The sequence below is a fragment of the Lactuca sativa genome, chromosome 9 (genome assembly GCF_002870075.4).
Source record: "Lactuca sativa cultivar Salinas chromosome 9, Lsat_Salinas_v11, whole genome shotgun sequence".
Taxonomy (NCBI): domain Eukaryota; kingdom Viridiplantae; phylum Streptophyta; class Magnoliopsida; order Asterales; family Asteraceae; genus Lactuca; species Lactuca sativa.
In genome coordinates, this window is record NC_056631.2 from 27,928,435 (window position 1) to 27,955,307 (window position 26,873).

At 35.3% G+C, this 26,873-nt stretch overlaps 3 protein-coding genes and 2 long non-coding RNA genes across 6 annotated transcripts; 2 read left to right on the forward strand and 3 right to left on the reverse strand.

The window, feature by feature from the left end:
- Nucleotides 1-351: 351 nt before the first annotated feature.
- LOC111902223 (scarecrow-like protein 14) lies at nt 352-2,487 on the forward strand. Its single transcript, XM_023898076.3, has one exon. The coding sequence runs from the start codon at nt 613-615 to the stop codon at nt 2,335-2,337; it is 1,725 nt and encodes a 574-aa protein (XP_023753844.1). The 5' UTR covers nt 352-612; the 3' UTR covers nt 2,338-2,487.
- Nucleotides 2,488-3,006: 519 nt separating this feature from the next.
- LOC111902224 (uncharacterized) lies at nt 3,007-4,765 on the reverse strand. Its single transcript, XM_023898077.3, has 5 exons — nt 4,608-4,765; nt 4,320-4,414; nt 3,638-3,719; nt 3,486-3,559; nt 3,007-3,393 (listed from the first exon to the last, which is right to left on the reverse strand). Exons 1-5 carry the CDS (start codon nt 4,647-4,649, stop codon nt 3,159-3,161), a joined length of 528 nt encoding a protein of 175 aa, XP_023753845.1. The 5' UTR covers nt 4,650-4,765; the 3' UTR covers nt 3,007-3,158.
- Nucleotides 4,766-7,821: 3,056 nt separating this feature from the next.
- On the reverse strand, nt 7,822-10,266 carry LOC111902235 (uncharacterized). 2 transcript variants are annotated; one of them, XR_002853719.3, is made up of 6 exons: nt 9,827-10,266; nt 9,562-9,703; nt 9,243-9,458; nt 8,797-8,958; nt 8,455-8,521; nt 7,824-8,389 (listed from the first exon to the last, which is right to left on the reverse strand). It is a non-coding gene; the product is annotated as an uncharacterized LOC111902235 (long non-coding RNA). The 2 variants fall into 2 exon arrangements; XR_008226483.1 differs by having other exon boundaries at nt 7,822-8,389; nt 8,797-9,458.
- Nucleotides 10,267-17,281: 7,015 nt separating this feature from the next.
- On the forward strand, nt 17,282-22,831 carry LOC122196187 (uncharacterized). Its single transcript, XR_006187450.2, has 2 exons — nt 17,282-17,844; nt 19,048-22,831. It is a non-coding gene; the product is annotated as an uncharacterized LOC122196187 (long non-coding RNA).
- LOC111902226 (beta-glucosidase 11) lies at nt 18,002-26,082 on the reverse strand. The gene is made up of 13 exons (XM_023898081.3): nt 25,791-26,082; nt 25,622-25,685; nt 20,685-20,746; nt 20,406-20,481; nt 20,245-20,316; nt 20,046-20,133; nt 19,715-19,970; nt 19,481-19,596; nt 19,127-19,347; nt 18,941-18,969; nt 18,730-18,817; nt 18,544-18,634; nt 18,002-18,397 (listed from the first exon to the last, which is right to left on the reverse strand). The coding sequence occupies exons 1-13, from the start codon at nt 25,953-25,955 to the stop codon at nt 18,181-18,183; spliced, it is 1,545 nt and encodes a 514-aa protein (XP_023753849.1). The 5' UTR covers nt 25,956-26,082; the 3' UTR covers nt 18,002-18,180.
- Nucleotides 26,083-26,873: the final 791 nt, after the last annotated feature.

Below are 26,873 nucleotides of genomic sequence, written 5' to 3' on the forward strand. Positions count from 1 at the left end.
AAATAAACAAATGCGTCTCACGGTCTCACAAAATATAGGTGATCTCAAATGAACCTAACCCTATATATATATATATATATATATATATATATATATATATATATATATATATATATATATATATATATATATATATATATATATATATATATATATATATATATATATATATATATACACACCAAATAATAAAAAGTCATTTTCCATGGTGTCAACGTCATATATCCAGTCAATTGACAATTCCAACTTGGCTCAACACTACTTCCTTTCCTTTGAATCTTCCTTCATTTATAGAACCAGGTTCAACCTCACCGTCACCGGACCCTCCGGTTGCCGGTAATATATATCAAGGTGGCTAAGCTTCACTTCTCCCTCAACTTCTCTGTTTCTACGAAGCTTCCTTTCTCAGTTTCTCTTTATTTTATATCCAATGATTTCTCTTTCTTTTCTCCCAAGCCCAATCACTCACCAACTACTTGTACACAACGCATCAAAACTTGTACACATCTCACCTGGATAAAGCAACCACCGTTTCCTGATTCCCTATATGAACCCCTCACCTCACCGGTATTAATTTCAACTCACACTACAAACTTTCACTCAATTCCCTTCATGGACACTCTATACTCAAATGCCATGAACAACAACTACATCAACACCTACAACCACCATTCGGTTCAACCCCCCCAAAACCGGCGCAACGTTGATCCCACAACAGTGGGGGCCGGTTCAGACAAACCGGACCATTATGACTCCGTCCTCAAGTACCTGAACCAAATGCTCATGGAAGAAGACGACTTACAAGAAAAGCCATGTATGTACAACGAGTGTTTAGCCCTACAAGTCGAAGCAGCTGAAAAGTCATTGTACGACATCCTAGTTAACAAGAACCCCGAAGAACAACCACCGTTTGACACGTACCAGTATTGCCCGGAGAGCCCACCGGAATATTCCACCGGAACTACAAGCAGTGACGACAGCAGTAGTAACTTCAGTCATCATAACAGAAAGAGAAGCCCGGTTCAAGAAGAAGAACGAGAAGCTAAACTTGCAACCATTTCAGAGCTGGAATCCGATCAACCCGAAGAAGATTTGCTGTTATATGATCCCGAGCCTCAACGGATCAAGTTAGGTAAAAAGACGATTGAATCCTCAAAACGAGGAAGACCACGAGGGAAGAAAAACACAAACAATCAAGAAATCGTGGTCGATTTACGTGATTTGCTAACTCAATGTGCACAAGCGATTACAAACAACAATTCTAATTCTATTTATGGAGTGTTGAGAAAACTCAAACAGCATTGTAATCCAAACGGAGATGCCACCGAGAGACTCGCGTATTATTTCGTAAACGCGATCGAGGCCCGCTTAGCTGGCAACGGGGCCGAGGTTTACCGGGCGGCTAACCTTAAAAAAATATCGGCGGTTCAGATCTTACGGGCTTACCATTCTTACATGGTTGCATGCCCGTTTCACCGAATGTCAAATATTTTCGCCAACGGGTCAATCGAGAAGCTATCAAGAGGGAAAGATAAGCTTCACATTATAGATTTTGGAATCTTATACGGGTTTCAATGGCCGTGTTTTATTAAAAAACTGTCTATGCGACCCGGTGGCCCGCCCGTGCTCCAGATCACGGGCATTGACCTTCCGCAACCCGGGTTCCGACCCGGGGAGCGGGTTGCGGAAACGGGTCGCCGTCTCGCGAAATTCTGCAAGAGGTTCAACGTCCCGTTTGAATTCCACGGGATTGCAAAGAAATGGGACGAGATTAGAATCGAGGATTTGAAGATCGATAGAAATGTGTTGACAGTTGTTAACTCGGTTAACAGGTTACGGAACATTCTAGATGAGACAGTGGTTGAGAGTAGCCCGAGGGACGCAGTGTTGCGGTTGATACGGGAGATCAATCCGGACATGTTTGTTCTTGGGATTCTTAATGGGACCCACAATGCACCTTTTTTGTTGAACCGGTTTCGAGAGGCTTTGTTTCATTTCTCGACTTTGTTTGACATGTTTGACCAGACGTCGGATAGAGTGAGTGTGGATAGGCTTTGTTATGAGCAGGAGGTGTATGGGCGGGAGGTGATGAATGTGGTGGCGTGTGAGGGGACAACGAGGGTGGAGAGGCCGGAGACTTATAAGCAGTGGCAGTCGAGGAATGTCAGGGCGGGATTCCGGCAGGTGGGATTGTTCAGGGAGAAGGTGGAGGAGGTGAAGAGTAAAGTGAGGTTGGAGTATCATAAGGATTTTCTTGTTGATGAAGATGGGAAATGGATGTTGCAAGGATGGAAAGGGAGAGTTCTTTATGCTTGTTCTTTGTGGAAACCTGCTTAAGTTATAGAATCCTAGTCCCTAGATAGATGATTAGAAGATTCCCATATGCATTTTTACTATTCTTTTTCATGTCTTTCTTTATTTTTTGATTTCTAATGTAACCATCTTTTGCAAGTATTTCCCACTTAAATCGATGCTTAATTTTCAAAATTTTGTCTAAAACAACAAGAAATTCGTCTAGATGGCTTACTGGTGATCATGGTGATCACTTGGGATTTAAGTAAACAGAGTTGAATAAATGTTACTGTATAAACACATTTCACACGTGAATCTCCTGTCGTTTTCAAACCCTAAATTGTATATTTCCAAAACATCAACATCATGATGCAATTTTCACTGTGCCTTTGACAATTCGCTGAACCTGGTCATTCTCAAAGTAAGCCTCAGTTTCCTGGGAATCTTCCTATTTTGAATATTCTTTATAGTTATGAACGATTATGAAGAGTCGAGAGGCCAACATTCAAACTTTATATAAAATATATGTTAGTTCAATGGATAAAAACAACCACCAACACCATTAAGAATTTTCTAGCTTATCTTTCAGCCTAAGAAACTAACTTTATCTTTATAATAATAATTCTCATTATTCAACAGATTAGTTTTGTTGAGTAGGTCATCAAATAATATCTGTATTCAACCATACATTCAAAATAAAGCAAATCACAAGCATTGAACATTCTACAATGCAACTAAACTAAGAAGTTAGTTACATGATAAGCTTGTTGGGAAAGTTATACATTGCAACTAAACTAAGAAGTTTGAGGGCAAAAAATATAAAATAAAAACATATTCTTAATTGTTTAACATGAAAAAGATCAAGATCATGACCTTTTATTTTGATTCTTAGGAGATCTTAAAACATTAAAGTCCAGCTTTCCTCGCTTAGGTGGCTTATGAGAACTCTTTTTACCATTGTTTGATGAAGAAGTATTGACTTCATTGATATTTGGTGATTTGGTGTCTGAAATAACTTCAGCTTGTTTCCTTTTGGCTTTCTTTCCACTTGAAGTTTCTTCTCTCATGCTCATTAATTCATCTTCTGGTGATACATTTTCTCTGTGATAGAAATACATGATTACTTAAAAAAAATTTAAAAATGAAACAGATTTGATTTTATATTAAAAAATTCAAGGATAACAAAAACAAACCTATTAGGTTGATGCCCAGAGGAAGTAGCATCACTTTCTGATTGTCTTGGGTTTGAAGCCTCTTCGTTTAATTTCTAAAATAACATGATTTCACATTTGACCAAAAAGTCAATGACTGTAAAGTCAAAAGAATATTTTTATTTTGTACTTACATCAATAGAAGGATTAAAACTCTGGAATGACATCCGGCCTCTAATGGCACCTGGACTAGGATCACCTTCCATAATGACCATACTGCATATAGAATATAGATACACCAGTTAATGATGTCCGTATAAATAGAAACATAAAAGCCGAATCTATACTTTTTGTTTTGTTCTTATAAACTAAGACAAAAGTAGAACACTTATGCACTAATGAATGGTGAGTTACATGAAAAACTTTTCAATTAACCATGACACATACAGCTACAGAGATACACATTTTTATGAATAAAGCAAATCAAATTCTATACAACTCCATGGTTTCAAAAGTCTAAAGTAAAAACACCAAGAACATGCTAATACTTCAACTGTTTCACTCAAGTTCAGCTTGCACTAGATATGAAATTAACAAAGTTTTGGGAATCCACTTTCATCAAAGAATAGCAAAATATGAAAAATCTAAAGCAAACACACCAAGAACATGTTATGATGTTCGATACAGCCATACATTTTTTACGTTTTGTGCAACTAGCTCAAAATATTAGCATAAGTTACTGAAACATGGCCTCATGGATCCCGAATGCAAAGTGTGGTTTCTTTTGGTATGCAGAGACGATTGGCTCCAAAAAGATCCCATCAACTAGAGCGAAAAATAAGTCAAAAAATAAAGTATTACAACGAAGAGTTATACCATTTTTTGGTGGTAATAGATGGGAAATTTCCATTAGGAGTTACTTCTTCTTCCTTTTTGGTTTTCTCCTCTTTATTAGCTCCCCTTTGCATGAACTATCATACAGATAAATAAGAACACCACCTCAAATTTCACAGAGAAAATCAAAAGAAGAAAGTAATTTTTAAAAATTTTGAACAACGAGCAACGTAATTGAGCCTTAACTCAAAATTCGGGGATTGAGAACAAAGTTATGCATAGTAAAGACTGAAAAGTATCTGAAAAAATCAAGAATCGGCTTATAATTACCTTCAAGTTCTTCAATGTGCTTGACAATTCGCGCTTAGCCATCGTTGATAATTTGAAATTAGGGTTTCGGCAGAGCCCTCTCAATCCGGCTCCCCGAATAACGCTGTGCCCTTTTTGCTAGCGAGGGTTTGGTAATTAGGAAACCCAAAATTTCATTCAAAATGACTAATATACCCTTAAAAAAATACTTTTACTTTTTACTTCCTCCTCGCGCGTTATCTCACTCGCCCCTTCCCCCCTCGCCGTCTACTTGACGCCTCCGGCTTCCGGCTGCTGGCTGCTACCACTCCTCTCGCCGGCTCCATGCTATATTACGTTGAACTGCAGAGATGATACTTAACCTTCAACCCATCGATTTTGCTTTGAGACCCTGTTTCGTAATCCATTATCATATTAGTTGTTTTTCAAGAAAAAAGGGGTTAATTGCGTTTTCTTCAATGAGTTTTAGGGCTTTTCGGTGATGGTGTGATTCAGCAAAATTGGCGTGGTAAAGTTTCATTATCACACTTCCAATGGAAAATTGTCTTACAGGAACAGTCAAATGGGTCAATGTCTTACAGTTGCAGAATGCAAAATGGCTGGCTTCACTGGAGTGGTGGGATCATTCTTCATGAAACTGCATAGACATTTGGAATACTCACAAAAGATAACAAAATATCGGTTGTATTAAAGATGATTTCTGTATCATGTAAGCTTTTTATGAATACCTTATTATATTACTATCGAAATGTCCAAATTTAAAACTCAGTGTTCTTGCTCTTCTTTTCCTTCTTCAGCCTCTTTATTCTCTTCTTCTTATTGCCTTTGATATGCAATCTTGAGCGTATCTATCTGCATATTTTGTATGCACAAACAGCGAGTCATGGACTGATGCATAAAAATCAACTCAAAGAGTAATGCATAATGAACAACATCCTTCAATCTTCAGAGTAACAAAATAGTCTTCAAGGAATGAAAAGGATCATTATATCACACTTCCAATTGAAAATTGCGAGCGAGTCATTCAAGCTAGAAAAATAAATTATATCAAGCCTCTGAATGTATTAAAAATTTGATGCTGTTCAGGAAGACAAAAACAGAGCAACAAATTCAAAACATGGTGACTTAGAGTGTGATCGATTGAATCTTTAAACAAATTAACATATATGGTTCATAGTTTGGGAAAAAGTTGCAGACATCTTTTGACGATGAGGGGTGATATTAGAACGAAAAAGTCGATCGTACATCCCCATGGGCGGTCTTATGAAATTGTAGTGTTCATAAATCATAACCACTCCCGGTTTAAGGCAGATGACTTTTAACAATCATGAACTCGGTATGAGTATATTTTTCTATAAAAACGATGATTAATTCACTTGGGGATAATTATACTTGATGATAAAATGACAAGGGTTAGAGTGGAAAATGATTAGAAGGTGAACTAAACTCAAATTGAATAACCAAAAATATGACATTCAACTGTTGAATAGAATTATGGTGGGGTCTTTCCCTTTTATCTAATTAAAAATTAAATAATAATTCAATGCAAAGTTGCTAAGATTGCATCACATGAAAGATCCTATCAAAATGAATTAATCTTCAAACTAGGGTGATAGTTGATACTACCTCCCACTTTGCGTGGGACCAAAACTTACATAAAAACAAAATTCTAAGGATCAAATTTGTCAATATACAAAAATATAAGGACCAAACTTGTCAATATACAAGTTTTATAGCCAATATCCGAAACCCAACAAATCTAGGGACCAAACCTATCAACGTTGTGGCCAAAGTATGGAATACAAAACTTATTGTTGCCAAAGTATGAAACTTAAGTATATTATTCATTTCTAGTTTGTAATTAGATATAGTAAATAATTTGTTTGCAAGCTCTTGTTTATGGAGTACCCACTATAACTTGATCTTGATTAAAACGTCAATTAGTGAATCAATTTTAACGTCTTAATAAGTAATTTCAAATAGAAAGAAAAATATTATACTGAAAAGGGTAATAAAAAGATAATAATATAGTCACGACCATGTAACATTAAACACACGAGATCACAAATTGACTAAAATGCAGGTTGTGATGATATGTCTAATTTAAGAATAAATGAAGTTGTGATATTTAATTAGACATCCTGCAATCTACAAGGCTCGACTTTTGAGTTGAACTAACCAATCTTCAAAGATCAACATCAAGGTAAATGGATAACTTTTTTTAGGCTATGCATGCTATTTTTAGCAAAACTAATGATTTTTCTAAAGGCTATACGCTAAGGGAGTCTGGTTTACGGATTTCAAAAGAATTTAGAGGAACTTTGTGTTTCATTACCAAATTCAAAGGATTTAATTAGACTTATTTTGAATTCCATTAAATTTGCATTTAAATTAACCCATCGTTCTTTAAGGAAAAAGATTTTAGATTTAGTTGCTTTATTAAAAAGAACAAAAATTTCATCGCACATCCTCTTTAATTTAGTCATGTTTCATAAAATCAAAATAGATTATTATTATTATCTAACACATATACAACTAACATCTACTCATCCGTATCTTTACCCCACATCACTCCTTACATCTACCCTTGTACCCTTACCCCACATCACTCCTTACATCTACCCTTACATATGCCTTCACCCCACCCCAACGAAAGACACTCGCAACTATATCATACATTTGTAAGTGCATCCCTGACCTATACCCGCACTCACATACCCAATGTTGTAAACCCCGATCAAGTCGCTCGTAGAGTACTTGAAACTCAACCTTGAAACATAGCGATTTTATGGAAATCGGTCAAAAAAAATGGAATCGGTCAAGTTTAGAGCAAATTGGTCCTACTCACTCAATTTTCAATAATTTTGATATTTTCTATAAAAAAAAATAATAACTAATATTAAGTAATTAATAAAACATACATCATATATTTAATTATTTATTAAACCTTTGTTTAATTTTACCTTGTTCGCTTTAATTCAAACTAGATAGGTATCCCCCGCTACGCGGGGTCAGAAGCTTTTGATTCGGGAGGGTTTTTGTGAATCTTTTTATTCCTTCGTGTTCCGTGACATGTTTCATTAGACTTGGAACTATCTCATATAATGTTAGACAATTCCCAAAAACATGAAATTTAAAACAAACATTTGAGCAACATATAGTCAAGAAACACAAGCATATGAAATATTTGTGATTGAATTGAATACCCTTGTCCTGATGTAGATGCTTCCTTTTTCTATGTAAATAATAAAATAAAAATAAATAAAGACCAATGAGAGTGAATTAACATTCAATAAAATAATAAGAACATGCAGCTATTTGTTCCCTATGTTCTGCAAGCCTAATTAAATCTTTGATGGGGATTTCATTCATACGCATCTCAAGGTCTACTTCGGAAATTATAAGCAATTATGGGTACACTGTGAGAGAACAAAATGATCAACGTCAAAGTTAGTCAAAGATGTACACTTGTAGCATTTACAACTTAAGCTAAGTTACTTTGTCTTTTATTTCTTTTTCGTGTGCTATGAGGGAATTTCTTTATTGTTTTCTTAATCTCTCTGAAGATGTAGGAGATTTATTCTCAGGAACGGCATCCAGATGCTCCGATATAATCATAGAATCCACTTGAGACATTTCTAGAAAGTTGTTGGTTCATCATTTACATGGAAATGACCTCGTCGGAATGGAATCAGTGATGTCGATTGATGACGATCCAAAAAGTTCATCCGGTTTAAATTCCAGGGGTGTTGTTGTGCATGTAGTCGATTGTGAAGGAATGGAGATTTCGCAAACTTTTAGCCCTACGTTAGCAAGTCAATATTAAGTAAGATTACTTATTATACAGAATCTAATATTTTGGACATACCTGCACTAATTCTTGATTCAAACAATATGTTAAGAGGAGGTTCCCAGAAAAGGGCATTTCCGACATCCTAAATTCAGAAACACTCCAAAAGTTATCAATCTGTAGAAAAGTTTGTGCTTAACATGAGATATAAAGTCTGTGTCCTGTCGGGTCGCGGGTGGGTTTGCAGACTGAAGATGATGCTAACGATTGAAAGAATTTCTTAGGAAACAGCAGACAATAGAAGAGAATAGAAGCAGACAAAACGTAAAGACAACAATACGAATAATAGTAACAAACAACAAAAAGGGCAAAACAAAATACGCAAAACATTTGAAAGAATACAAAAGTCTTTATGCTTACCAAGTCAGGAACTTTCTCCAGTTGAAATGATGAATAAGATTTGGAAGATGATATTTTTAACAAAAATCTGAGTTGATATTTTGGAAACACCACAAAAATCCAACAAAACGAAATACATAATGCAAATTGTATTTCCATGTTTCGCATCTCAGGTCCTGTGCTCTACACACCCATCACAAAGTTAAGAAAGTAGTCAAATTCATCATTACTACTAATGTATTAGATTGAAGGAAGAAACACAAATCATTTTATTTTTTTGTTGGGACGATAGAAGAAAAAAAAAGTGCTATTGTATAATTGGAAACAATTTCGAATAAAAACCATTAACATGACTTATGCGTTTCAGTTGGGCATTTTCACAAACAATTGGCATGCATTGTCTATGTATTATAAACAAATAATAAAATGGATAGAAAGAAATCTGGCAACGAACATAATCTGTGTACCTTTACCCAAATCAATCTTTGTAGGCTCACCAGACACGAAATTGTGTTATACAGTTCCAGAAACAGATAACCACGAACAGTATCAAGATTGTTACCTTCACGCCGATCTCCAAGGGGAATAAAAACTTTTCTAAAAAAGATTCACAGGTAGGGATGCTCAAAATATTTAAATTCATCAACCTGTAATAACAAAACCGATGGAGAGAACGATGGTACCTAAAGATACAGATAAATAGAAGATGATGAGAAGTAGAATAGGTGGAGGAATATTTGGCACAAAAAATAACCCTAAGGTTTTATAAGCGTAGCTGGGATTTACCTGGCGATAGCTGCAGATCGATGGGAAGATGACGTCCTATATGAAGCACTTGTGACGGTCTTCGCTCTCCATTGCTACTTGGGGGCTTCCTCATTCTTCCGTGTGATGAGGTGGTTTCCGTCTAGGGCGGCGCCAATGACCACTGTCATAGACGATCGGTCCATGTCGGGTAAACGGAAGATGATGAGAAGTAGAATAGGTGGAGGAATATTTGGCACAAAAAATAACCCTAAGGTTTTATAAGCGTTTGATAGCTGAGATTTACCTGGCCATAACTGCGGATCGGGAGAAATCGGTTGAAGTGGTTAGACCTTGTGGATGAGAAAAATTGAACAATGATCAGAAGAACTTGTGGATGAGAAAAATTGAACAATGATCAGAAGAACTTGTGGATTGAGGTGGTGGAGACGATCGACATGAAGAGGGGATCAATATTGTAGTTAGAGAAGAAAGCCGGTGAGCAGCGCTCAAGTGAGCAGTAGGGAAGGCGAGCTGTAGGGCTAGAGGCAAACGGAAGAAGGGAGAGGCAGTGGAATCTGTTGATAGATTAACCCGGTGAAGGAACCATTGGAGACGTGTACAGAACACGTATCACTACTAAAAGAAGCAGTGAGAATCAGAAGCGGACACGTACTCAAGCAAGCGGTGAGGAAGCAAAAGAAACCCACCATCAATATAAATAACGACATAAAAAGACCCAATACAGAAAAGCGACAGAATTGGAAAGGGAAATAAAAAGGGAAAATTCGACATATTAAATGAAGCAAGCAAAGAGAAAAGTCAGGAAAATATAAAGGCACAATAAGAGAAAAGAGGATCCGTTATAATAACGGTAGCTAAGCCAAGAGAAATTATATATATATATATATATATATATATATATATATATATATATATATATAATTTAATAGACAAGAACAAAAAAGAAAAGATACTGTTCTAATATTAAATAACGTTACCCAATCCAAGTATTCTTGTCAAGGATGAGTAATCGTTACTCCTTAGTCGATCGGCCTAATATTACCTAACGACTTTTAGAAACTCCAATTATTTATTTTGTTTTATAAAGCTATCTTTTTAATTTATATATTTTATGCAAATTCAAGAAAAAAAACATAGGTTTGAACGGGAAAGAGTTTAATAAATGAAAATTTAACTAAACGAAAACATTATTATTTTATAAAAAATAATAGTAAGGTAAAAAAACCAATAAATAGGTATTTTGGTGATATTACATCATTTACTTATTAATTTTTTTGACAAATGTGTAAACCAATAAGAAAATTTCAGTATAATATAACATTTTGCAGATCTTGACATTGAATCCAAAGTCGAGTTGCATTTCACACATTTTTCTTTATGGTTTGTTCTTCCCTACCTTGGTTTGAACCCCTACCTACTGCTACTCACAACTGATTAAAGCGTAAATGGCTCAACTTATTTGATTCATAACTCTTTTTCTTACCGGAAGAAACTCCTTTGTAACATCCCAAAAATCAGGTTTACCTTATGAACCTTCATCTTTTAGTAGTTAGCACTTTTGGCGCTTGTTAAGGGAATGCATGTTTGGCGAGTACGCGAGGCGTACTGGGGTGTACGCTCAGCGTACTCGTCCGCGTCTTGAGCGGGAAGGGTCGCCAAGTACGCGGGGCGTACCCGGCCCAGAAGAGAAACCCTAATATGTTGAGCCTCCCTATTTAAGCAACCTTAAGGCCCTTTTGTTGGCCACCTTTTCTAGAGCTTTAACATTTCAAAACCCTAAATCTCATTCTTATAGCAAGGGAGTGTCTAGGAGGGCCTTGTATTGTGTTCTTGGCCATTTGGAGCAAAGTGATAGCCTTGGAAGAGGAAGGGTTGGAGCTCAAGCTTTTGGATCCGAGTTTAGCAGTGAAAGAAGCTTCATTTTGAGGTAAAAAGCTTCAAGCTTTGCATCTTTTCTGTTCATGCTTTGTAGAGAGAAGTTTTAGGGTTTTTGGTCCCCAAGTTCATAGCTTTTTGAGTAGTTGACCTCATAGAAGTCGAGATCTGTCCCATACTAGCTCATTTAGTGTTGTTATTTGATAAAAATCTAGTCTTGGTTGTTAAAGGTTGTTCATGCATGAGATATGGACCTTTTAAGGTTGGAAATGGAGTGTTTTGGGTGTTGGTGACTTCCACAGCCATGCAAAGGCTTAAAGTCACCAACTTTATGGATTAAGTCATATTAGAGAAGTTAGATCTGGATTTTGGACGCAAGTCTTAACCAATTAAGACCTGAATGAAAAGAAGGAGAAAGTTGGGAGTTACGTTGGGCGTAATCCCAGTACGCGCGGCGTAAGGTAGCCGCGTACCCCGATTCTGTGAAGCCTCCGGGTACGCTCAGGGTACAGATCTGGTACGCGCCGCATACCTCAGAAGGTTGACTTTTGTTGACTTTTAGGGTTTGGTCAACTTTTGGGTATTTGAGCCATGAGAGGGGTAAAATGGTCTTTTACCCTTCTGATAATGATAGGAAAGGAAAGAGTCTAACCTTGGGGAAATGTATTAATGAGAAGTGTTTGTTATGATTAGGCGAAGGCTAGATCTTATCTCACAGAGTCCAAGATTTACCTGAGGTGAGTCTTCTCACTATACTGTACCTGGCAGGGTACCTATGTGTGACTTGAAGGTCTTGTATGTTATGAGATATATGCATTGTATGCTATGAGTTGCATGTATGGTATGCATTATGTATGTGATATGTATGATATGCTTGATATGGGTCGGAAGGCATTATGATGTGGACCGGAAGGTTAGGGAGTTATGGACCGGAAAGTCGACACAGGTAGAACCGGAAGGTTTACCGGGTTGGGACAGAAGTCCCCTGAGACACATGGTCTGGAAGGTCGTGTGGAGTATGGCCTGGAAAGGCGTATGTGTGTAAGTGGTATATTGGGGAACTCACTAAGCTTTTGCTTACAGTGTATATGTGTAATGTGTTTCAGGTACTAGTGAGGACTGTGGGAAGGCGCCGGCGTGACTCGTACACATAAAGGCGGATTTGGATATGTTTTGATCTTCGGATTTGATATGTTTTGTATAATGACCATGTTACATTGGATTTTATGGTTTTGTCTTGAATGAAATTATGTTTTAAAAATGAAAAATTGTTTTGAAAATTTACGTCGTTACATCCTTGTTGTCATATTAATGACTTTAACATCCCTAATGTAGTATCACTGCTTGTGTCTATAACGAGTGATCTTATCACATAACACGGCTACAGTCTGAACAAGATCATGACAAGAACGAAGTCGTCCACAATGCACATGTATGCAAAATGGTATAAGAGGATATTACCAATCCAATCGAAATTTTTGCAACAACGACGGTTGCTGAACTTCATATTATTATCCCCTCTTTTTTTTGGGACGATTAACCTTGTCACTCTCCAATTGATCTTCTTGTAATGATCCTTCCGATCATCTCTGGAAGCATTTGGGTAAAACACACAGAAGATACTTGCATGTGTCTTTATGTACTAGACATCCGCTAACTTCTCTGCGGAAATTCTCACTTGAATATGAATGAAATGTGCACTCTTGGTCAATCGATCCACGGTGACCCAAATTAAATCTACCCTTCATGCAGTCTGCAGTAGCTTCATGATAAAATCCATTGTAATATCTTTCCATTTCCAAACAGGAGCACCCAATGGCTCCATCTTGTCATGAGGTCGCTGATGCTTGACCTTGACTTTCCTGCAAGTCAATCACCTCTCCACATACCAGGCCACGTCCCACTTCATGCAGGGCCACCAATAATCAGTCGTAGGTCTCTATACCTCTTTGTTGCTCCCGGATAAATAGAAAACCTCAACATATGTGCTTCCTCCATCAAGATCTGTCGCGTACCCCTCAAATATGTAACCCAAACCCTCCGATGAAGGATCAATAATCCCCGACTATCATAATCAAAAGAGGACAACTGACCCACTATACGCTCACTCTTTCGGTGCTCCTCTTTCATAGTCTCGACCTGTGTCACCCGAATTTGCTCCAAGAGTGGGGTAATCACATACATCCTCAAACAAACATCCTTGATGGAAGTATCGACCACCTTAAGGCTAAGAGCATGGGCCACTATGTTGGCTTTCCCTATATAATAAAGGATCTCACAATCATAATCCTTCACCACATCAAGTGTCACACCCCGACCAACAGCGAAAATCGTCGGGGGTTGCGACGTTATACAATTGGATCACAGTCAACCACATATATCCAATACTTAACATATTTGAATCAATATTTTACAAACCTTAAAGTTTTGGAATTGAAATTACATCATCATTTTAAACACACAACGGTAAACAAGTTAATTCTATTCCCAAAAGAAAGGAACTATAATTTCCTTAGAACCGATGTCCTACCTTCGGCTTCTTAGTTACCTGAGAATACACATTTCTAAAATACGTCAACAAAAATTGTTGGTGAGTTCTACAGGTTTTGACTCCGTGAGTTTAACAAAAAGAAATCTTTATAAAATCTGGAATGTTTAACAAAATAATGTAACACCCCTAATCCAACAGACCAAGAAAGGAAAGGAAAACCCTAAGTCAAGGAGTCAACTCGTTGAGTCTAGGGAGGAACTCGATGAGTAGGAGCGAGTTCCGTGTCGCAGATTAAGTGGCCGACTCGACGAGTCGGGGGACTGACTCGGAGAGTCTGGTCTGGGTTGGGAAACCCTAATCTAGGACTTGGTACCCTATTTAAGCATCTCATTCTCATTTTATCAGCCTCATTAAAGCCTCCATTGTCCAGAGCCTAACCCACGAAACCCTAGTGTTCTCTTTGAGTGTGTGAGTCATTATTGAAGGATTTAGAGTGTTCTTGGAGACTAGAGGAAGGAGAAGAAGGTTAGAGGTTCAAGGAGAAGGTGGTAGATCCAGGACGTTTGTTTCATCTTCATCATTTTCTGGTAAGCAAGTTTCTACCTTGCCTTGTGGTTTCATAGATCTCTTCTTTATCACTTTTGGGGGGCTTTTGGTCCAAGAACCCTAGCATTAGAGGAATGGACGTCCCAAGGGCTTGTGTTTTCAGATCTAGCACCATTAAGGGCTGTTATGGCATAAAGGTGCAAGCTTTATGCCATCGGAACTCCCCATGCAAGGTTTGAGAGGTTGTTATGGCCTTTTGAGCAAAAAGGGTCATGCATGGATGTAAAGGCAGAGGCTTTGCGTGTTATTTCGACCCTTGAAGGTTAGATCTATTGGATTAGTGTCTAAGCCCGTAACCATATTTGTCAAGTACTTGACCCGATTGTGCATGGTCCTTTTGGGTTGCCTTCACCAGAGCAACTTGACTGGAGAAATAATAGAGAAAGAGGTTATTATGATTTATTAATATGTTATAAGAATAATATATTAAAGGAGAACTCATATTTGTTTAATTAATATTGGTCAATAATTAATTAAGAATTAATTTAGTGATCAAGTGTAATTAATTAAACTAGAGGGGATGAATTGTAATTATGTGATAGTTACAAAATAGGGTAATGGCTATCCTAGATATAGGTTGGACGAATTCAAGGGATAAGATATTCTTGAAATCGTCCAAAGGATAAAGGATAAAGGGTTTTCAAGGCTTATCTTATTGTTACTTGGTGGGCAAGCAACTAGATAAGGATAAGGACTGGAACCCTAATCTATACACCTATATAAACACCCCTTTGGCACATGAATTCGTCCATGCATTCCTAAAAGGTTCTTAGGCATACCTCCTCCCTCTCTCTCTTGCCTCTCCATTTGCTCTTGGTGTTTGTGAGCCATTAGAGGTACTACACTTGTGGTACTTGCTTTCAAGACTTAGGGTTTAAAGATTTGAGTTGTTATTGCAATATAACAACAAGAGGTATGTGATCTAATCTTCTATGTGTATTTCGAAAATACTAGGGCATATTAGGGTTTCTTTATGTGTTCATAATGTTGTGTATCTAATAGTGAAAACATAGTTCCAATTCTAGGGTTGCATGAACACATAGGATTGATTTAATTAATCCCAACAGTGGTATCAGAGCCTTTGGTTAACTTGTTTTCAATTAGTATTATACAATTGTATGAACTTGACATATTAGGGTTTATAACCAATAAACCCTAGGAGGCAAGAATTTCGAGATTAGGGTTTCTAAACCCTAAATTTGCGAAAATTATGAAAGGGTATTTTTTAAATCCTTTCCTTTGGTTCAAGATTTCGAAATCTAGGGTTTGCAAACCCTAGGATTTTCGAGATTAGCCTCCTTCCCCAAGATAAGATCCTAAATTTTAGGGATTTGGATTATCCCATATCTTGTAATTATCCTTTAATGGTTATATATGGTAATTAAAGATTTTTGAAATATCCTATCCCATGATTTTCAAAATTTAGAAGGATTAAAAGGATTAGGATAAATTAATTGTTTAATTGGTAATTATCCTTCATGATCTAATTAATCCCTTATGATTTAATAATTTAAATTAATAGTTTAATTCAAGATAATTATTAAACCTAAGATTGTGCCAACTTCTTTCTTAGCTTGACAAGCTCAACACCATTATTTATTTGTTTCAGTTTCAATAAATTTTCTCTATAATTCTTGTTCACTTTAGGGTTAATCCACCTAAAGTATTTTCAAGAATCCGTTGTCATCTACATTAAACCAAATCAGCCATTAAACATTACTAAGAAATCTTGATCATTCCAAAGACAGTAATCAAAATCAACACTATATCCTACATCGAGTTTAATTATTTATTTGTTTGTTATTATCATATCATTAAACAACATCAAATAAATATACTTCACATCTAAAAGCCTTTAATCCCATCGACTTCTTTTTTCAGCCAATTAGGGTTTCACATAACAAGGGTTTAAATCAGGTGTACTGATGCACTTACTAAATAAAAAGGAAAAAACATACACTATAATTGACATATAAGAATGATCGGAAGAAACAGGAAGAAATCGACCCTTACCATGGACTTAACACAGTTCACAAATCTTCGAGCAGGGCTATTGCTACTCCATGACTCGTGCTACTTCGCTTAAACGAGGTTAATGCATTTGCATTTTTCGATTGGAGGTAAGAGCTCCAGATCGATATAACGAGACGAGCTTGAACTCGACATAACTTGAACTCAAAGGCTTGGAGCGTAAAAGGGGAACAAATTTTTTGGGTTTGATCTCTTCAAATCTTTACCCGGGTTTTATAGAGATGAGTAAGTAGTCCACCTCAACTATTTTTTCCAATGTCGCTTCATTTCCAACCCGTCGTCATGATAAATGGTAGCTAAAGTAGACATTGGCTTATTTAACAGATTATTTTTTACTTTGATGATCTATGATGTCCAAAATTAACTTGAGTGATCATCTAAACACAAAAGTGAAAATTTGTGTGTGTTGAGGGGGGGTTGGTGCCCCAAAAACCCTCACACATGAGTTTATACAGTGTCGGACCTTAGTGGTGCCCCAGGGGTCCCGGGCCACTGCTCCGACGCCGACACGTAGTGTAAATTTTTTTTAATGTTTTTTTATTGGGTGTACTGTCTTAAAACACGAGTGACGCTACTAATATAGATTTATTTGGAAAAAAAATTTAGTGTCACCCCTGTGAAAATGTTCTGCGTCTGCCACTGATTTTATAAACATTTTTCTTGTATGAAATTTGATTTCTTCAAAATTAAAATCAAAGAATCCAAAAAACCAATCAATAACCAAATCAACAAACTTAAAATTAAATATGAATTAAAAACTTTTGGAGACTCTTTATTCAATATTCTCCCCTCTAGTCCTCTTAAAGGTCGTAATTTTAGAATACTACGATGCCGATTTCTATCTATTAGGCTACTTTACATTTACATCTGATATCACGAAAATTATGGATACCGATCACAAAAGGCACTGTTCTTTGAAATCGTTGATATGATTTTGTTTTGTTGCTATATTCAGGTCACCAGCAGAAGAGCAACCTAGAAGGCTCACCTGGGATCTGATCGGTTTAAGACATTAGAACTCTGTACGTTTACACAAAGAAGCAATAAAGATCAATCGTTGGCCAATCATATTAAAGTTTCTTCTAAATTTTATCTTCATTTCATTCGTGAGCTTTCATTATTACAACAAATTGGTATCAGATCTGGATCGATTGATTTTTTGTAAGGATCTTTGGCTGCGTTTTCTTATGGATCGATTGAATAGGGTGAAGAATTTTTTGGGTGACAATTCAATAACGGTTTTCGATATAAAGATCTTGGGTGTGCGATTTCTCTGTGCATTTTCGATCTTTAAAAAGGTATAAAGCCAATCTCATCTCACTTTGCTTCTTTGAATTCTTTTAATGTTTTTTTGGGTGTCGAACGAAAGTGGCGTCTCTTAAAACACTCTCCCTCTTTAAGTATTGTCAACTAGGTACCAATTAAATTACCAATTATAACGACCAAAACAGGAAATCAACCAAGAATTCGCTTGATAAATATTCAAACATAAAAAAGAATGTGGTATTTAAGTGGCAGAAATCTAGCCAAGTATTGTCAACTTGGTACCAATTATAAGTAAGTGGTTATTAAAATGACAAATGACCATATATAACATCGCTATGGAATGCAAAAAGCTAAGCGAAGAATAGAAATTAAGAGTCTTTTACCATAATGTTTGGAATTATGGCACTCAAGTTGTTTCCTTTTAAAAAATTAGCATACCAATGTGCAGATAGCTTAGGATATCGAGTCAACTCCTTGTCAGCCATGTCAACATAGTACAGACCATAAGCAGAAGCATAGCCTCCAATCACCTCATAGAGATCGAGGAAAGACCAAACAAAATATCCTCTTGTGTTTGATCCATTCCTGTTATAACACAAGAATTAAGAAAAATGATATATATATATATATATATATATATATATATATATGAGGATTAACTAATGATCTATAAAGCTCTCTAAAAAGATTTTGATTTATTAGAATGGAGTAGAAACTAGCATCATATATACCTTAGTGCATCCAACAAAGCACCAATATAGGCATGCAAGTACTCTACCCTTGGGGTGTCCATCAATGTTGCATTTCGTGGTTGTGCTTGGCCTATAAAGAAAAAAAAAAAATCATATTTTAGGATGTAGGTGACACAAAGATAAACATATAAGTAAGATGCAATAGGAATTTCATAAGTAATTTACCATTTTCATGGATGTAGATAGGAGGATTTCCATATTCTTCCTTCATATAGTTAAGGAGACTTTGGAGACCCAATGGAACCACCGGGAACTGATCAGATTAAAAATAAAAAAAATAAAACATGAAACTCAGTCCAATTGGAAAGGAATAATTAATGTTTAATAATAATAATAATAAGAAAAGAGAAACAACAAATGATCAAAATGTTTAAACCTGAGCTGGAAATTCATTTCCAGTGCCGACTGCAGAAATGTAAATTAACATCATGTCAGTATTAGTTTATATAGTGATTGATGTTTTAAGTGTCGAATTTTTTCAAGAGGAAAACATGTGAGGAAGTTAAAGGCAACTCTATCTAGCATGAAGATTCAAGATTTAGAGTGAAGTCAATATTCATACATGTATATGTTACTCCCATGTCTGCATCGAAATCCCTGGTATCCATTTCAAGACTAATGGAGTTGTCCTTCACATATAATGTGGTATAGTGGTTCATGCCTAAGAAGTCAAATGAACCCTTCATTCTCTGTGATTCAAATCTTGTAAAAGTTGGAATTCGGTTCCCTGCATTCTTCTTCATTATTTCTGGGTAGTCCCCATTCACCAAGGGATTTAAAAACCTGAAATAGGAACCATAAAAACAAAGATCAAATGAAAGTTGAGTTTAATGCAATTACAAAAAGCAATATATGACTCTTGGTGTTTCTAATAATATCAATATTGGTAAAAAGGTTAGCATTTGTGTTCACTCACCAACCCAAATAGAAATCACGGGCTCTTTGGGTAGCTTTAACATCTTCCGTTTTGTTTGTATAAGGTTCAAACCAAAAGCCCAACAGATTTAATCCAATAAAACCATGTTGCATGGCCTACATATATCACCAATATCCGTCAAGTGTCATTGTAGTGAGTGTTTTTTGAAGAAAATAGTATAAAAAGATAGCATTATGATGACATGAGAGCTTCAATATTGCAAATCTTTATTACCTTGTATTTTTGGCGATAAAGTCTTGCTGCTGACGCATGTGATAGCAACAAATTGTGAGCTACAAGGTATGGCTCAGAAGTAGAGTTACCTTTGCTACAGTTAAACCCAAATGGGGAAGAACAACGTCCAGGAGGTGTGAACCCATAATCATAACCACCTAAAGTAAATATATTGGCTTCATTAAAAGTTGTCCAGTGTAAAACCCTATCACCAAATTCTCTGAAGCAAACATCAGCATATGCAACAAAGTCTTTCCTGTAATATTTATAAACATATCATTCATGCAAATATTATATGACAAACACAACTAGTTCCATGTTAGAAATGTACACTGATTTTCTACTAGTCCATCCTCCATATTCATCTGCAAGTATCTGTGGTATGTCGAAATGATTTAAAGTAACATGTGGTTGTATTCCTGTACACTCGGAACAAGTAATTCAATCTTTTTTAGGCATTGTTTGTTTAGTTAGAAAATTGAACTTGTATTTCTTGATGACAAGACATTGGCATTTTTATATCTAATTACCATGAGCAATAAGCCTGTTGATGAAATCGTTGTAGAATTGTAAGCCCTTTACATTGATCGATCCTCTTCCATCTTCAAAAAATAAAAATAAAGTAAAATTGTTTATAAGGAAGACAAGTGAAGATCCATAAAATTTTCATTAGACTATTAAGTGAACATACTAGGGATGAGTCTCGACCAAGAGATAGAAAATCTATATGCTTCCAAACCCATGTCTGCTATAAGTTCAATGTCTTCCTGCATTAATATTCAACTACAATGAGTTGTAGTGGCTCAAAGTAAACTAATTTCTATATTAATTAGGAGTCTACTATTTTGACTTGTAATGTTGTATGAAGCCATATCTCCTTAAACATGTATTAAACCGATTAGAATGGAGTTCTTATGCTAGTTATCGAAAAAATGAGTTGTTTGTTGTGGCAAATCTAGATGGTGTTTACCTTGTATTTATGGTACCCATCACATGTTATGTCTGCATTTTCTCCATTGTTCCAGGGAACCCCTTCATAGTATCACACAAAAAATTACATTGAAACTTAAGAGTTGTAGCATTTAGTATTGGTGATTTTAGTGTCATCAAGCAATTTAAGTAATTAGGATTTACACTACTACTTAAAGGATTTAAAGTTATGCTTGAATATGAGTCATGAGGTGTGAGTCTTCACTCATATGAGCTAGTTTGATCTTGGACACAACCAATGGTAGGGATCAAGGGGGTTGCACCCCTTAAGGGGTCTAGGGCAATGCCATGAAACCTCAAAGGTTCCGAAGTGTAGCGTTGAAACCTGCTACTAAAAACTTGGGCTGCAAACAGTTTTAGGGTCATGTTGTTACAGCCATGTCAAGAATTTCATAATACCACCAACAACACGCATTAGTAATTAATGTTCATCTCGATGATGGAACTACTTGTATAAACATAGAGAGGTATTTTGGATTTTATTGTTCTCTCTAATATTTGAGATTGAACAAGCTAAACATGAATTTAGTCAAGGACATATAGTTATTGACTAAATTCAAATTTGTCATTTAGATTGCATTATGCTCAAGTAAATTTCATGATACCTAATAACGTAATTGTTGAATAGTACTTTTGGAAAGTTTCTCACACGATTCATTTCGGAATGTTTCTCACACAATCCATTTCTCTATAAATGCTTACACAAGATCAATACTCGCATCGTTTGTCACACCTCCACTTATACAAGATCAATATTCACTGCATCACTTTTGAACCGTCTAGACTGATTTTACCCGATTTGACCTTGACCGATTAATAATTGTAGTCGGTAAATTGCCGTCATGCGCTCAAGCAGCGCCAATTTATTGGGGGCTTAGGCTGATTTTTAAAACATTGGTCTGAAGTCTCAGGCCTAACATGAAATAATTTACCTACTTGATAACTTCCAGCAGTGGACCAATTTATTGTCGGACCGATTTCCACACAACCAGTCGATTTCCATTCGGAGTCAGAAATCGATATGTAATTGCTTGATTATTTTCATTTTGCAAAACATGATTGACAACGAACAACATCACTATATTTGAAGGCAAACTAGCAAAAACACTTACAAAATACTTGGCATCATTGTCGATTATCTACATAACAACTCTAGTTCCAAGACAATAGAGAGAGAGAGACAAAAAGGTTCTGATTTGTTTCTAATCTTAACTTGAAAGCCTTCAAGTAATTAAATTTGTTAAAACCTTAACCTATGGGTGTAGTTTAAAACTATGAAATGGGTGTGACATGTCGAGTTTAAAACTATGAAATGGGTGTAATTTAAAACTATGAAATGTTTGTGGTCCGGAATGTTGAAAACAATGTATGACATGTCGAGTTCGAATGTACTATGTGTGGAATTAAGAACCAGAGGAATGTCTAAAATATGCAAAATGTCCAAAATATCATATCCCTATAAAAAGGTAGTCCCAAATGTCACATCTCACATGTCTAACTAACATTTAAAACAAAAAAAAGGAGCTGATATTGCCACGGTAATTATTGATTCATCCACTGAAAATAGATTGACAATTATGCCCCTGCTTACTAATCTTTCTATCAAAAAAACCCACACATCTGAAAAGTGAAAACTCCAAACCACGCACAACAAACATACAATTACTCCTCCTCATTTGGTGCTGGTTCGATCGATTCTTTTTCAGCCGCCAACATTGGTACATGTAGTAGCCGGAAGCTGATGGTGCACGTGGCTTGCAACATATTCAATTCAAACGAGTGCAGTACACTCATTAGAAGCTTTAATCAACGGAGCTATGCTGGGTGATGGTGGTGGGGTTTCTTATTTTGAGCTTTGAGTGAAACTTGAAGCGGTGAACACTATCAGAAGAACGACAGGTGTTGATATCACATAAATTGCCCAAAAAAACCTTCTTTTCTTCTCTTCTCTCTGTGTGATATAAACCCAACAGCTAGGTTTTTTATTTTATTTTTTGTGTGTACAAAAACATAGCAAGGAATGAGAGAAACATAGCAGGGAGTGAGAGGACTTTATCCAACGATGTGAACCCATGTTTCAGTCGGCTCCTAACTGTGTTTAGAGTTTCCTTAATGATATTGAAAATCCCAGAGATGTAAATGATGTGTTGAATTACAATTTGGTTTCTCACAATTATCAAGATCTACATACGGAGGTGGATCTTAAACCTAATTTGATTATTGGTTTCTCTCTCTATCCTCAATTGCAATCACCTCATTATCCGAGACAAAGTATAAGTCAAGCAAGCATAGATAGTACAAATTCATATCTAAAATGGTTTCAAGTCTTTGGAGATAAAATTGCTCTCCTGCTAGATTAATCTCTTACCTCAATCATCCAAATGGTATTGTTCAATGTTCTTGATTCTATTCATGTTTTTCTCCTTCAACTTCTTCAATTTATTTTTTGGGTATGTCATGAAATCGTAATGGAAAACCACAAAAGCAAGTAACCAATAAAAATTTGAATAGCTCGGGCCAAGTAAACCACCAGAAGATCTGAACGAAAAGAGGCGAGACGATGAACAATGTGCTCTAATTTTGTTATTAATAATGCCATGAGCAGACCGGATAAAACACCCATATTGGCACCAATTTTCTTGAACACGGAGACGGTGTTGAGAGCAGATTGATTGTAACCTCGACGGGATGAAATGCCGGTATGTTGGCCACTGTAGCTATCCATTTGTTGTTTTCCATTACTAATTTATTACCCTTTAAATCCATATACCATATCCATGGACCGTGCCTACAATGATTCTGGTTTATACTTCTTTATAATAGCTATAGAACACCAAAATTGGCATCGGATGATGGGCGTGTGTGCCTTTTTTGAAACAAAGATAAGGTTGCTCTTTTTTAAGTGAACAGGGGTATAATTGTAAATCTCTATTTTTTCGGTGGAAGCATAAAAAAATTCCGTGGCAATATCACCTCCCACAAAAAAAGGTAGTCTGAAATGCAATATTTAGGACATTGATCATTTTGGTAACTTTTGAAAGTTACATTATTAACTTAAACGTCTAATAATCATGTATCCAGTTTTCTTTATATATTTCATTATATTTTGATTTGATTCATCTATCTTTTTTAAGTCAAACTACATACCAAAACAAATAAATTTTAAGATATTCATTTTATTTACCTCATTTATATGGGACTTGATTTATAGGGTAAATAGCACAAAAAACACTTTTTTTATACAGAAATTTGATTTTGACACCGTGTTTTTTTTTTGTGTTAATTTTGACACTGTGTTTTTCAATTTGTTACAATTCTGACCACTTGACTGGTTAACCAGGTTACATGCTGACGTGACATGATGACGTGTCAATTTTGATGAGGTGGCATGCTGACATGATATGCTGACGTGTCAAAATTGATTTTTTTTCCACAAAAAACACTAAGTTTCATTTTTTTTCGATTTTGACACTAAGTTTAATTTTTTATTTCAATTTTGAAACTATGTTTTTTTGTTCCAATCGAACATCATTTATCAAATTTTGTCTATTTTCCATTTGAAACCGTATAAATATATTTTTTTTTATTACATTTTAAACTGTATAAACATATTTTTTTCGTTTAAAAACCACATTTTTATTTAAATACAAGGTGTTTTTTTTTCTTACATTCAAAGTATTAGTTATATCATGAGAATCAAACTAACCATAAGCTTCTAATAAGATGTAAAAATTTGATGGATTGCAAACTTGATATCCGAGTTTTGATCAACTACACGCCTCCAAATCTCCAAACACATTTTAAAGTTGCATATTTAATATAAAATACAATTTTTAAATAACTAATACATATTTATACATAAAAATATGGTTTGAGTGTAAAAAAATGTATTTATACAAAACTATGGTTTTTAAATGAAAAAAAAAACATATTTATACGGTTTAAATGTATTAAAAAAAATATTTATACGGTTTCAAATAGAAAATTGTCAACATTGAACGAAATTGGAAAAAATAATGTTCGATTTGGAACAAAAAAACATAGTGTCAAAGTTGAAAGAAAAAATTAAATTTAGTGTCAACATCGAAAAAAAATGAAAACTTAGTGTTTTTTGTGAGAAAAAAAATTCAATTTTGACACGTCAGCATATTATGTCAGCATGCCACGTCATCAAAACTGACACGTCATCATGCAACCTGGTTAACCGGTCAAGTGGTCAGAATTGTAACAAATTGGAAACACAGTGTCAAAATTGACACAAAAAAAAAACACGGTGTCAAAATCGAATTTCTGTGTAAAAAAAGTGTTTTTTTATGCCATTTACCCTGATTTATATTGGACTTGGGAAGTGGAGTTGTACAAAACCAAAACAAAAATGTTTTTAATTGTTTGTTATAAAGGTAATAAACCAATCATATTTGGTAGTGTTATCATTTAAAAAATATCGATACAATTGTTTTAATAATGTAATCTTTAAAAACAATATATAATTAACATTTGCTTCATATTTATGATAAATTAAACCATGAATTGAGATGATAAACTCATAAACATATAAAAGAAGAAAGAATTTGAAAAACAAAAGGAATGAATAACTATGTAAAAAACAAGAGGGGGTATAAACGAAATTATCAAAAAAAATTAAAAAAATAGAGTTTCGACCACAATTTGTGGGAGACAGATCATCAATTCTTGCCTACATATGGACCTAACCTCATGTCCTCAATTATTGCCCTATACTGTCTGGTCTCCATCATGTACCTTTTATAGAAAGTTCGGCCATATATGTCGACGGGTGTTTCAAGTAACCATCTAACGATTATTTTTTCCTAGTTTTAAATTTCATAGACAATATCCAATGGAACAGTTGAACGGAAAATCTTGCATAATTCCGATCTAAATTCCTACTTGTGTTACCTGAATGAGCAAATGTGTCCCAAATGCTGAAACTCCTTCCATCTTCTAGTACTGCTCCTTCAAACTTATGATCACATGCAACACATATATACAGTTAGCTCCAAATCGACTGCAAACACACACACACACACACACACACACTTGAAACGAAGAAATCAAAAGCAAATACCTGATAAGCTGAAGTTCCGGAACCAAAGACAAATTCATCGGGAAAATCATCTCTTCCATATTCATCAACCACACCATATACAAAAAATCTTGCATCATCATATACGTAGTTCTCGATCACCAGTAGAAGAAGAGAAAGAACAAGAAGACGGACGGAATTCAACATTGTTGTCTAATCGACAATCTTCGCATATGAGGACAAACCACGCAATTGATTGTGGAGGTAGGCTATATATGGTTAGAAATGGAAAGTGAAAAAGAATCTTTCCCTCCAAAAGATCTTCCCTATCATGGAAAACTGATTATAAGTTTTGTCCTTGTCCTATGTCGACCTTTTTTTTTGTTATGGTCCAAAAGATTCGTTACATTTTTTTTGGATGTATAGTCAACTGTTACCCTTTTAGTCACCGAGTTAAAGGTCATTCAGAAGTAAATGTTAAAAGTGATGAAAACTTACTATTTTATAATATGTTAATTACTTAATACGGCAAGATACCACGCTCTAAACATTTGGTTATTATTATTATTTATTTATTTTTACATAATTTACGATTAAAGTGATCATAATTGTTCAAAACCAACATTTTTACTGGCAATAGCAAATCTGATTTCCTACAACTTTTTCGATTGGTTAATGACTTGATAAAGTAAGAAACTATGTAATTTTTTGTAAATAAATTATCATTAAAGTGACATGTTATGATAACAAATTCATTTTGACATGCAATGCGCGGTCGGTAGATTTTCGACTTTTTATTTCTTTGTCATCAACAACTACTTTTCATCTCAGTCACCCTATGTGAGCCCCTCATCCCTCATCCCCTTTTCACAAGAAACCATCATCCATCCGTTTTGCCAACCATCATGTTTGCAATTTTAGATATGATCTTCTTGCCCAACAAAAACTTTAGGTTGTGTTTAGTTGTAGAAAAATTTATCTTTTTTGGAAAAAAATTTCAAGAAAAATAATAATTTTGAAAACGCATTTAGTTCGTATTTTTTCTAAATTTTTCATGGAAATGAAAATTTTTCGTTTTCTAAAATTACAAAAAAGTTAGAAATTTTTGGAAAACCAATAATCAAT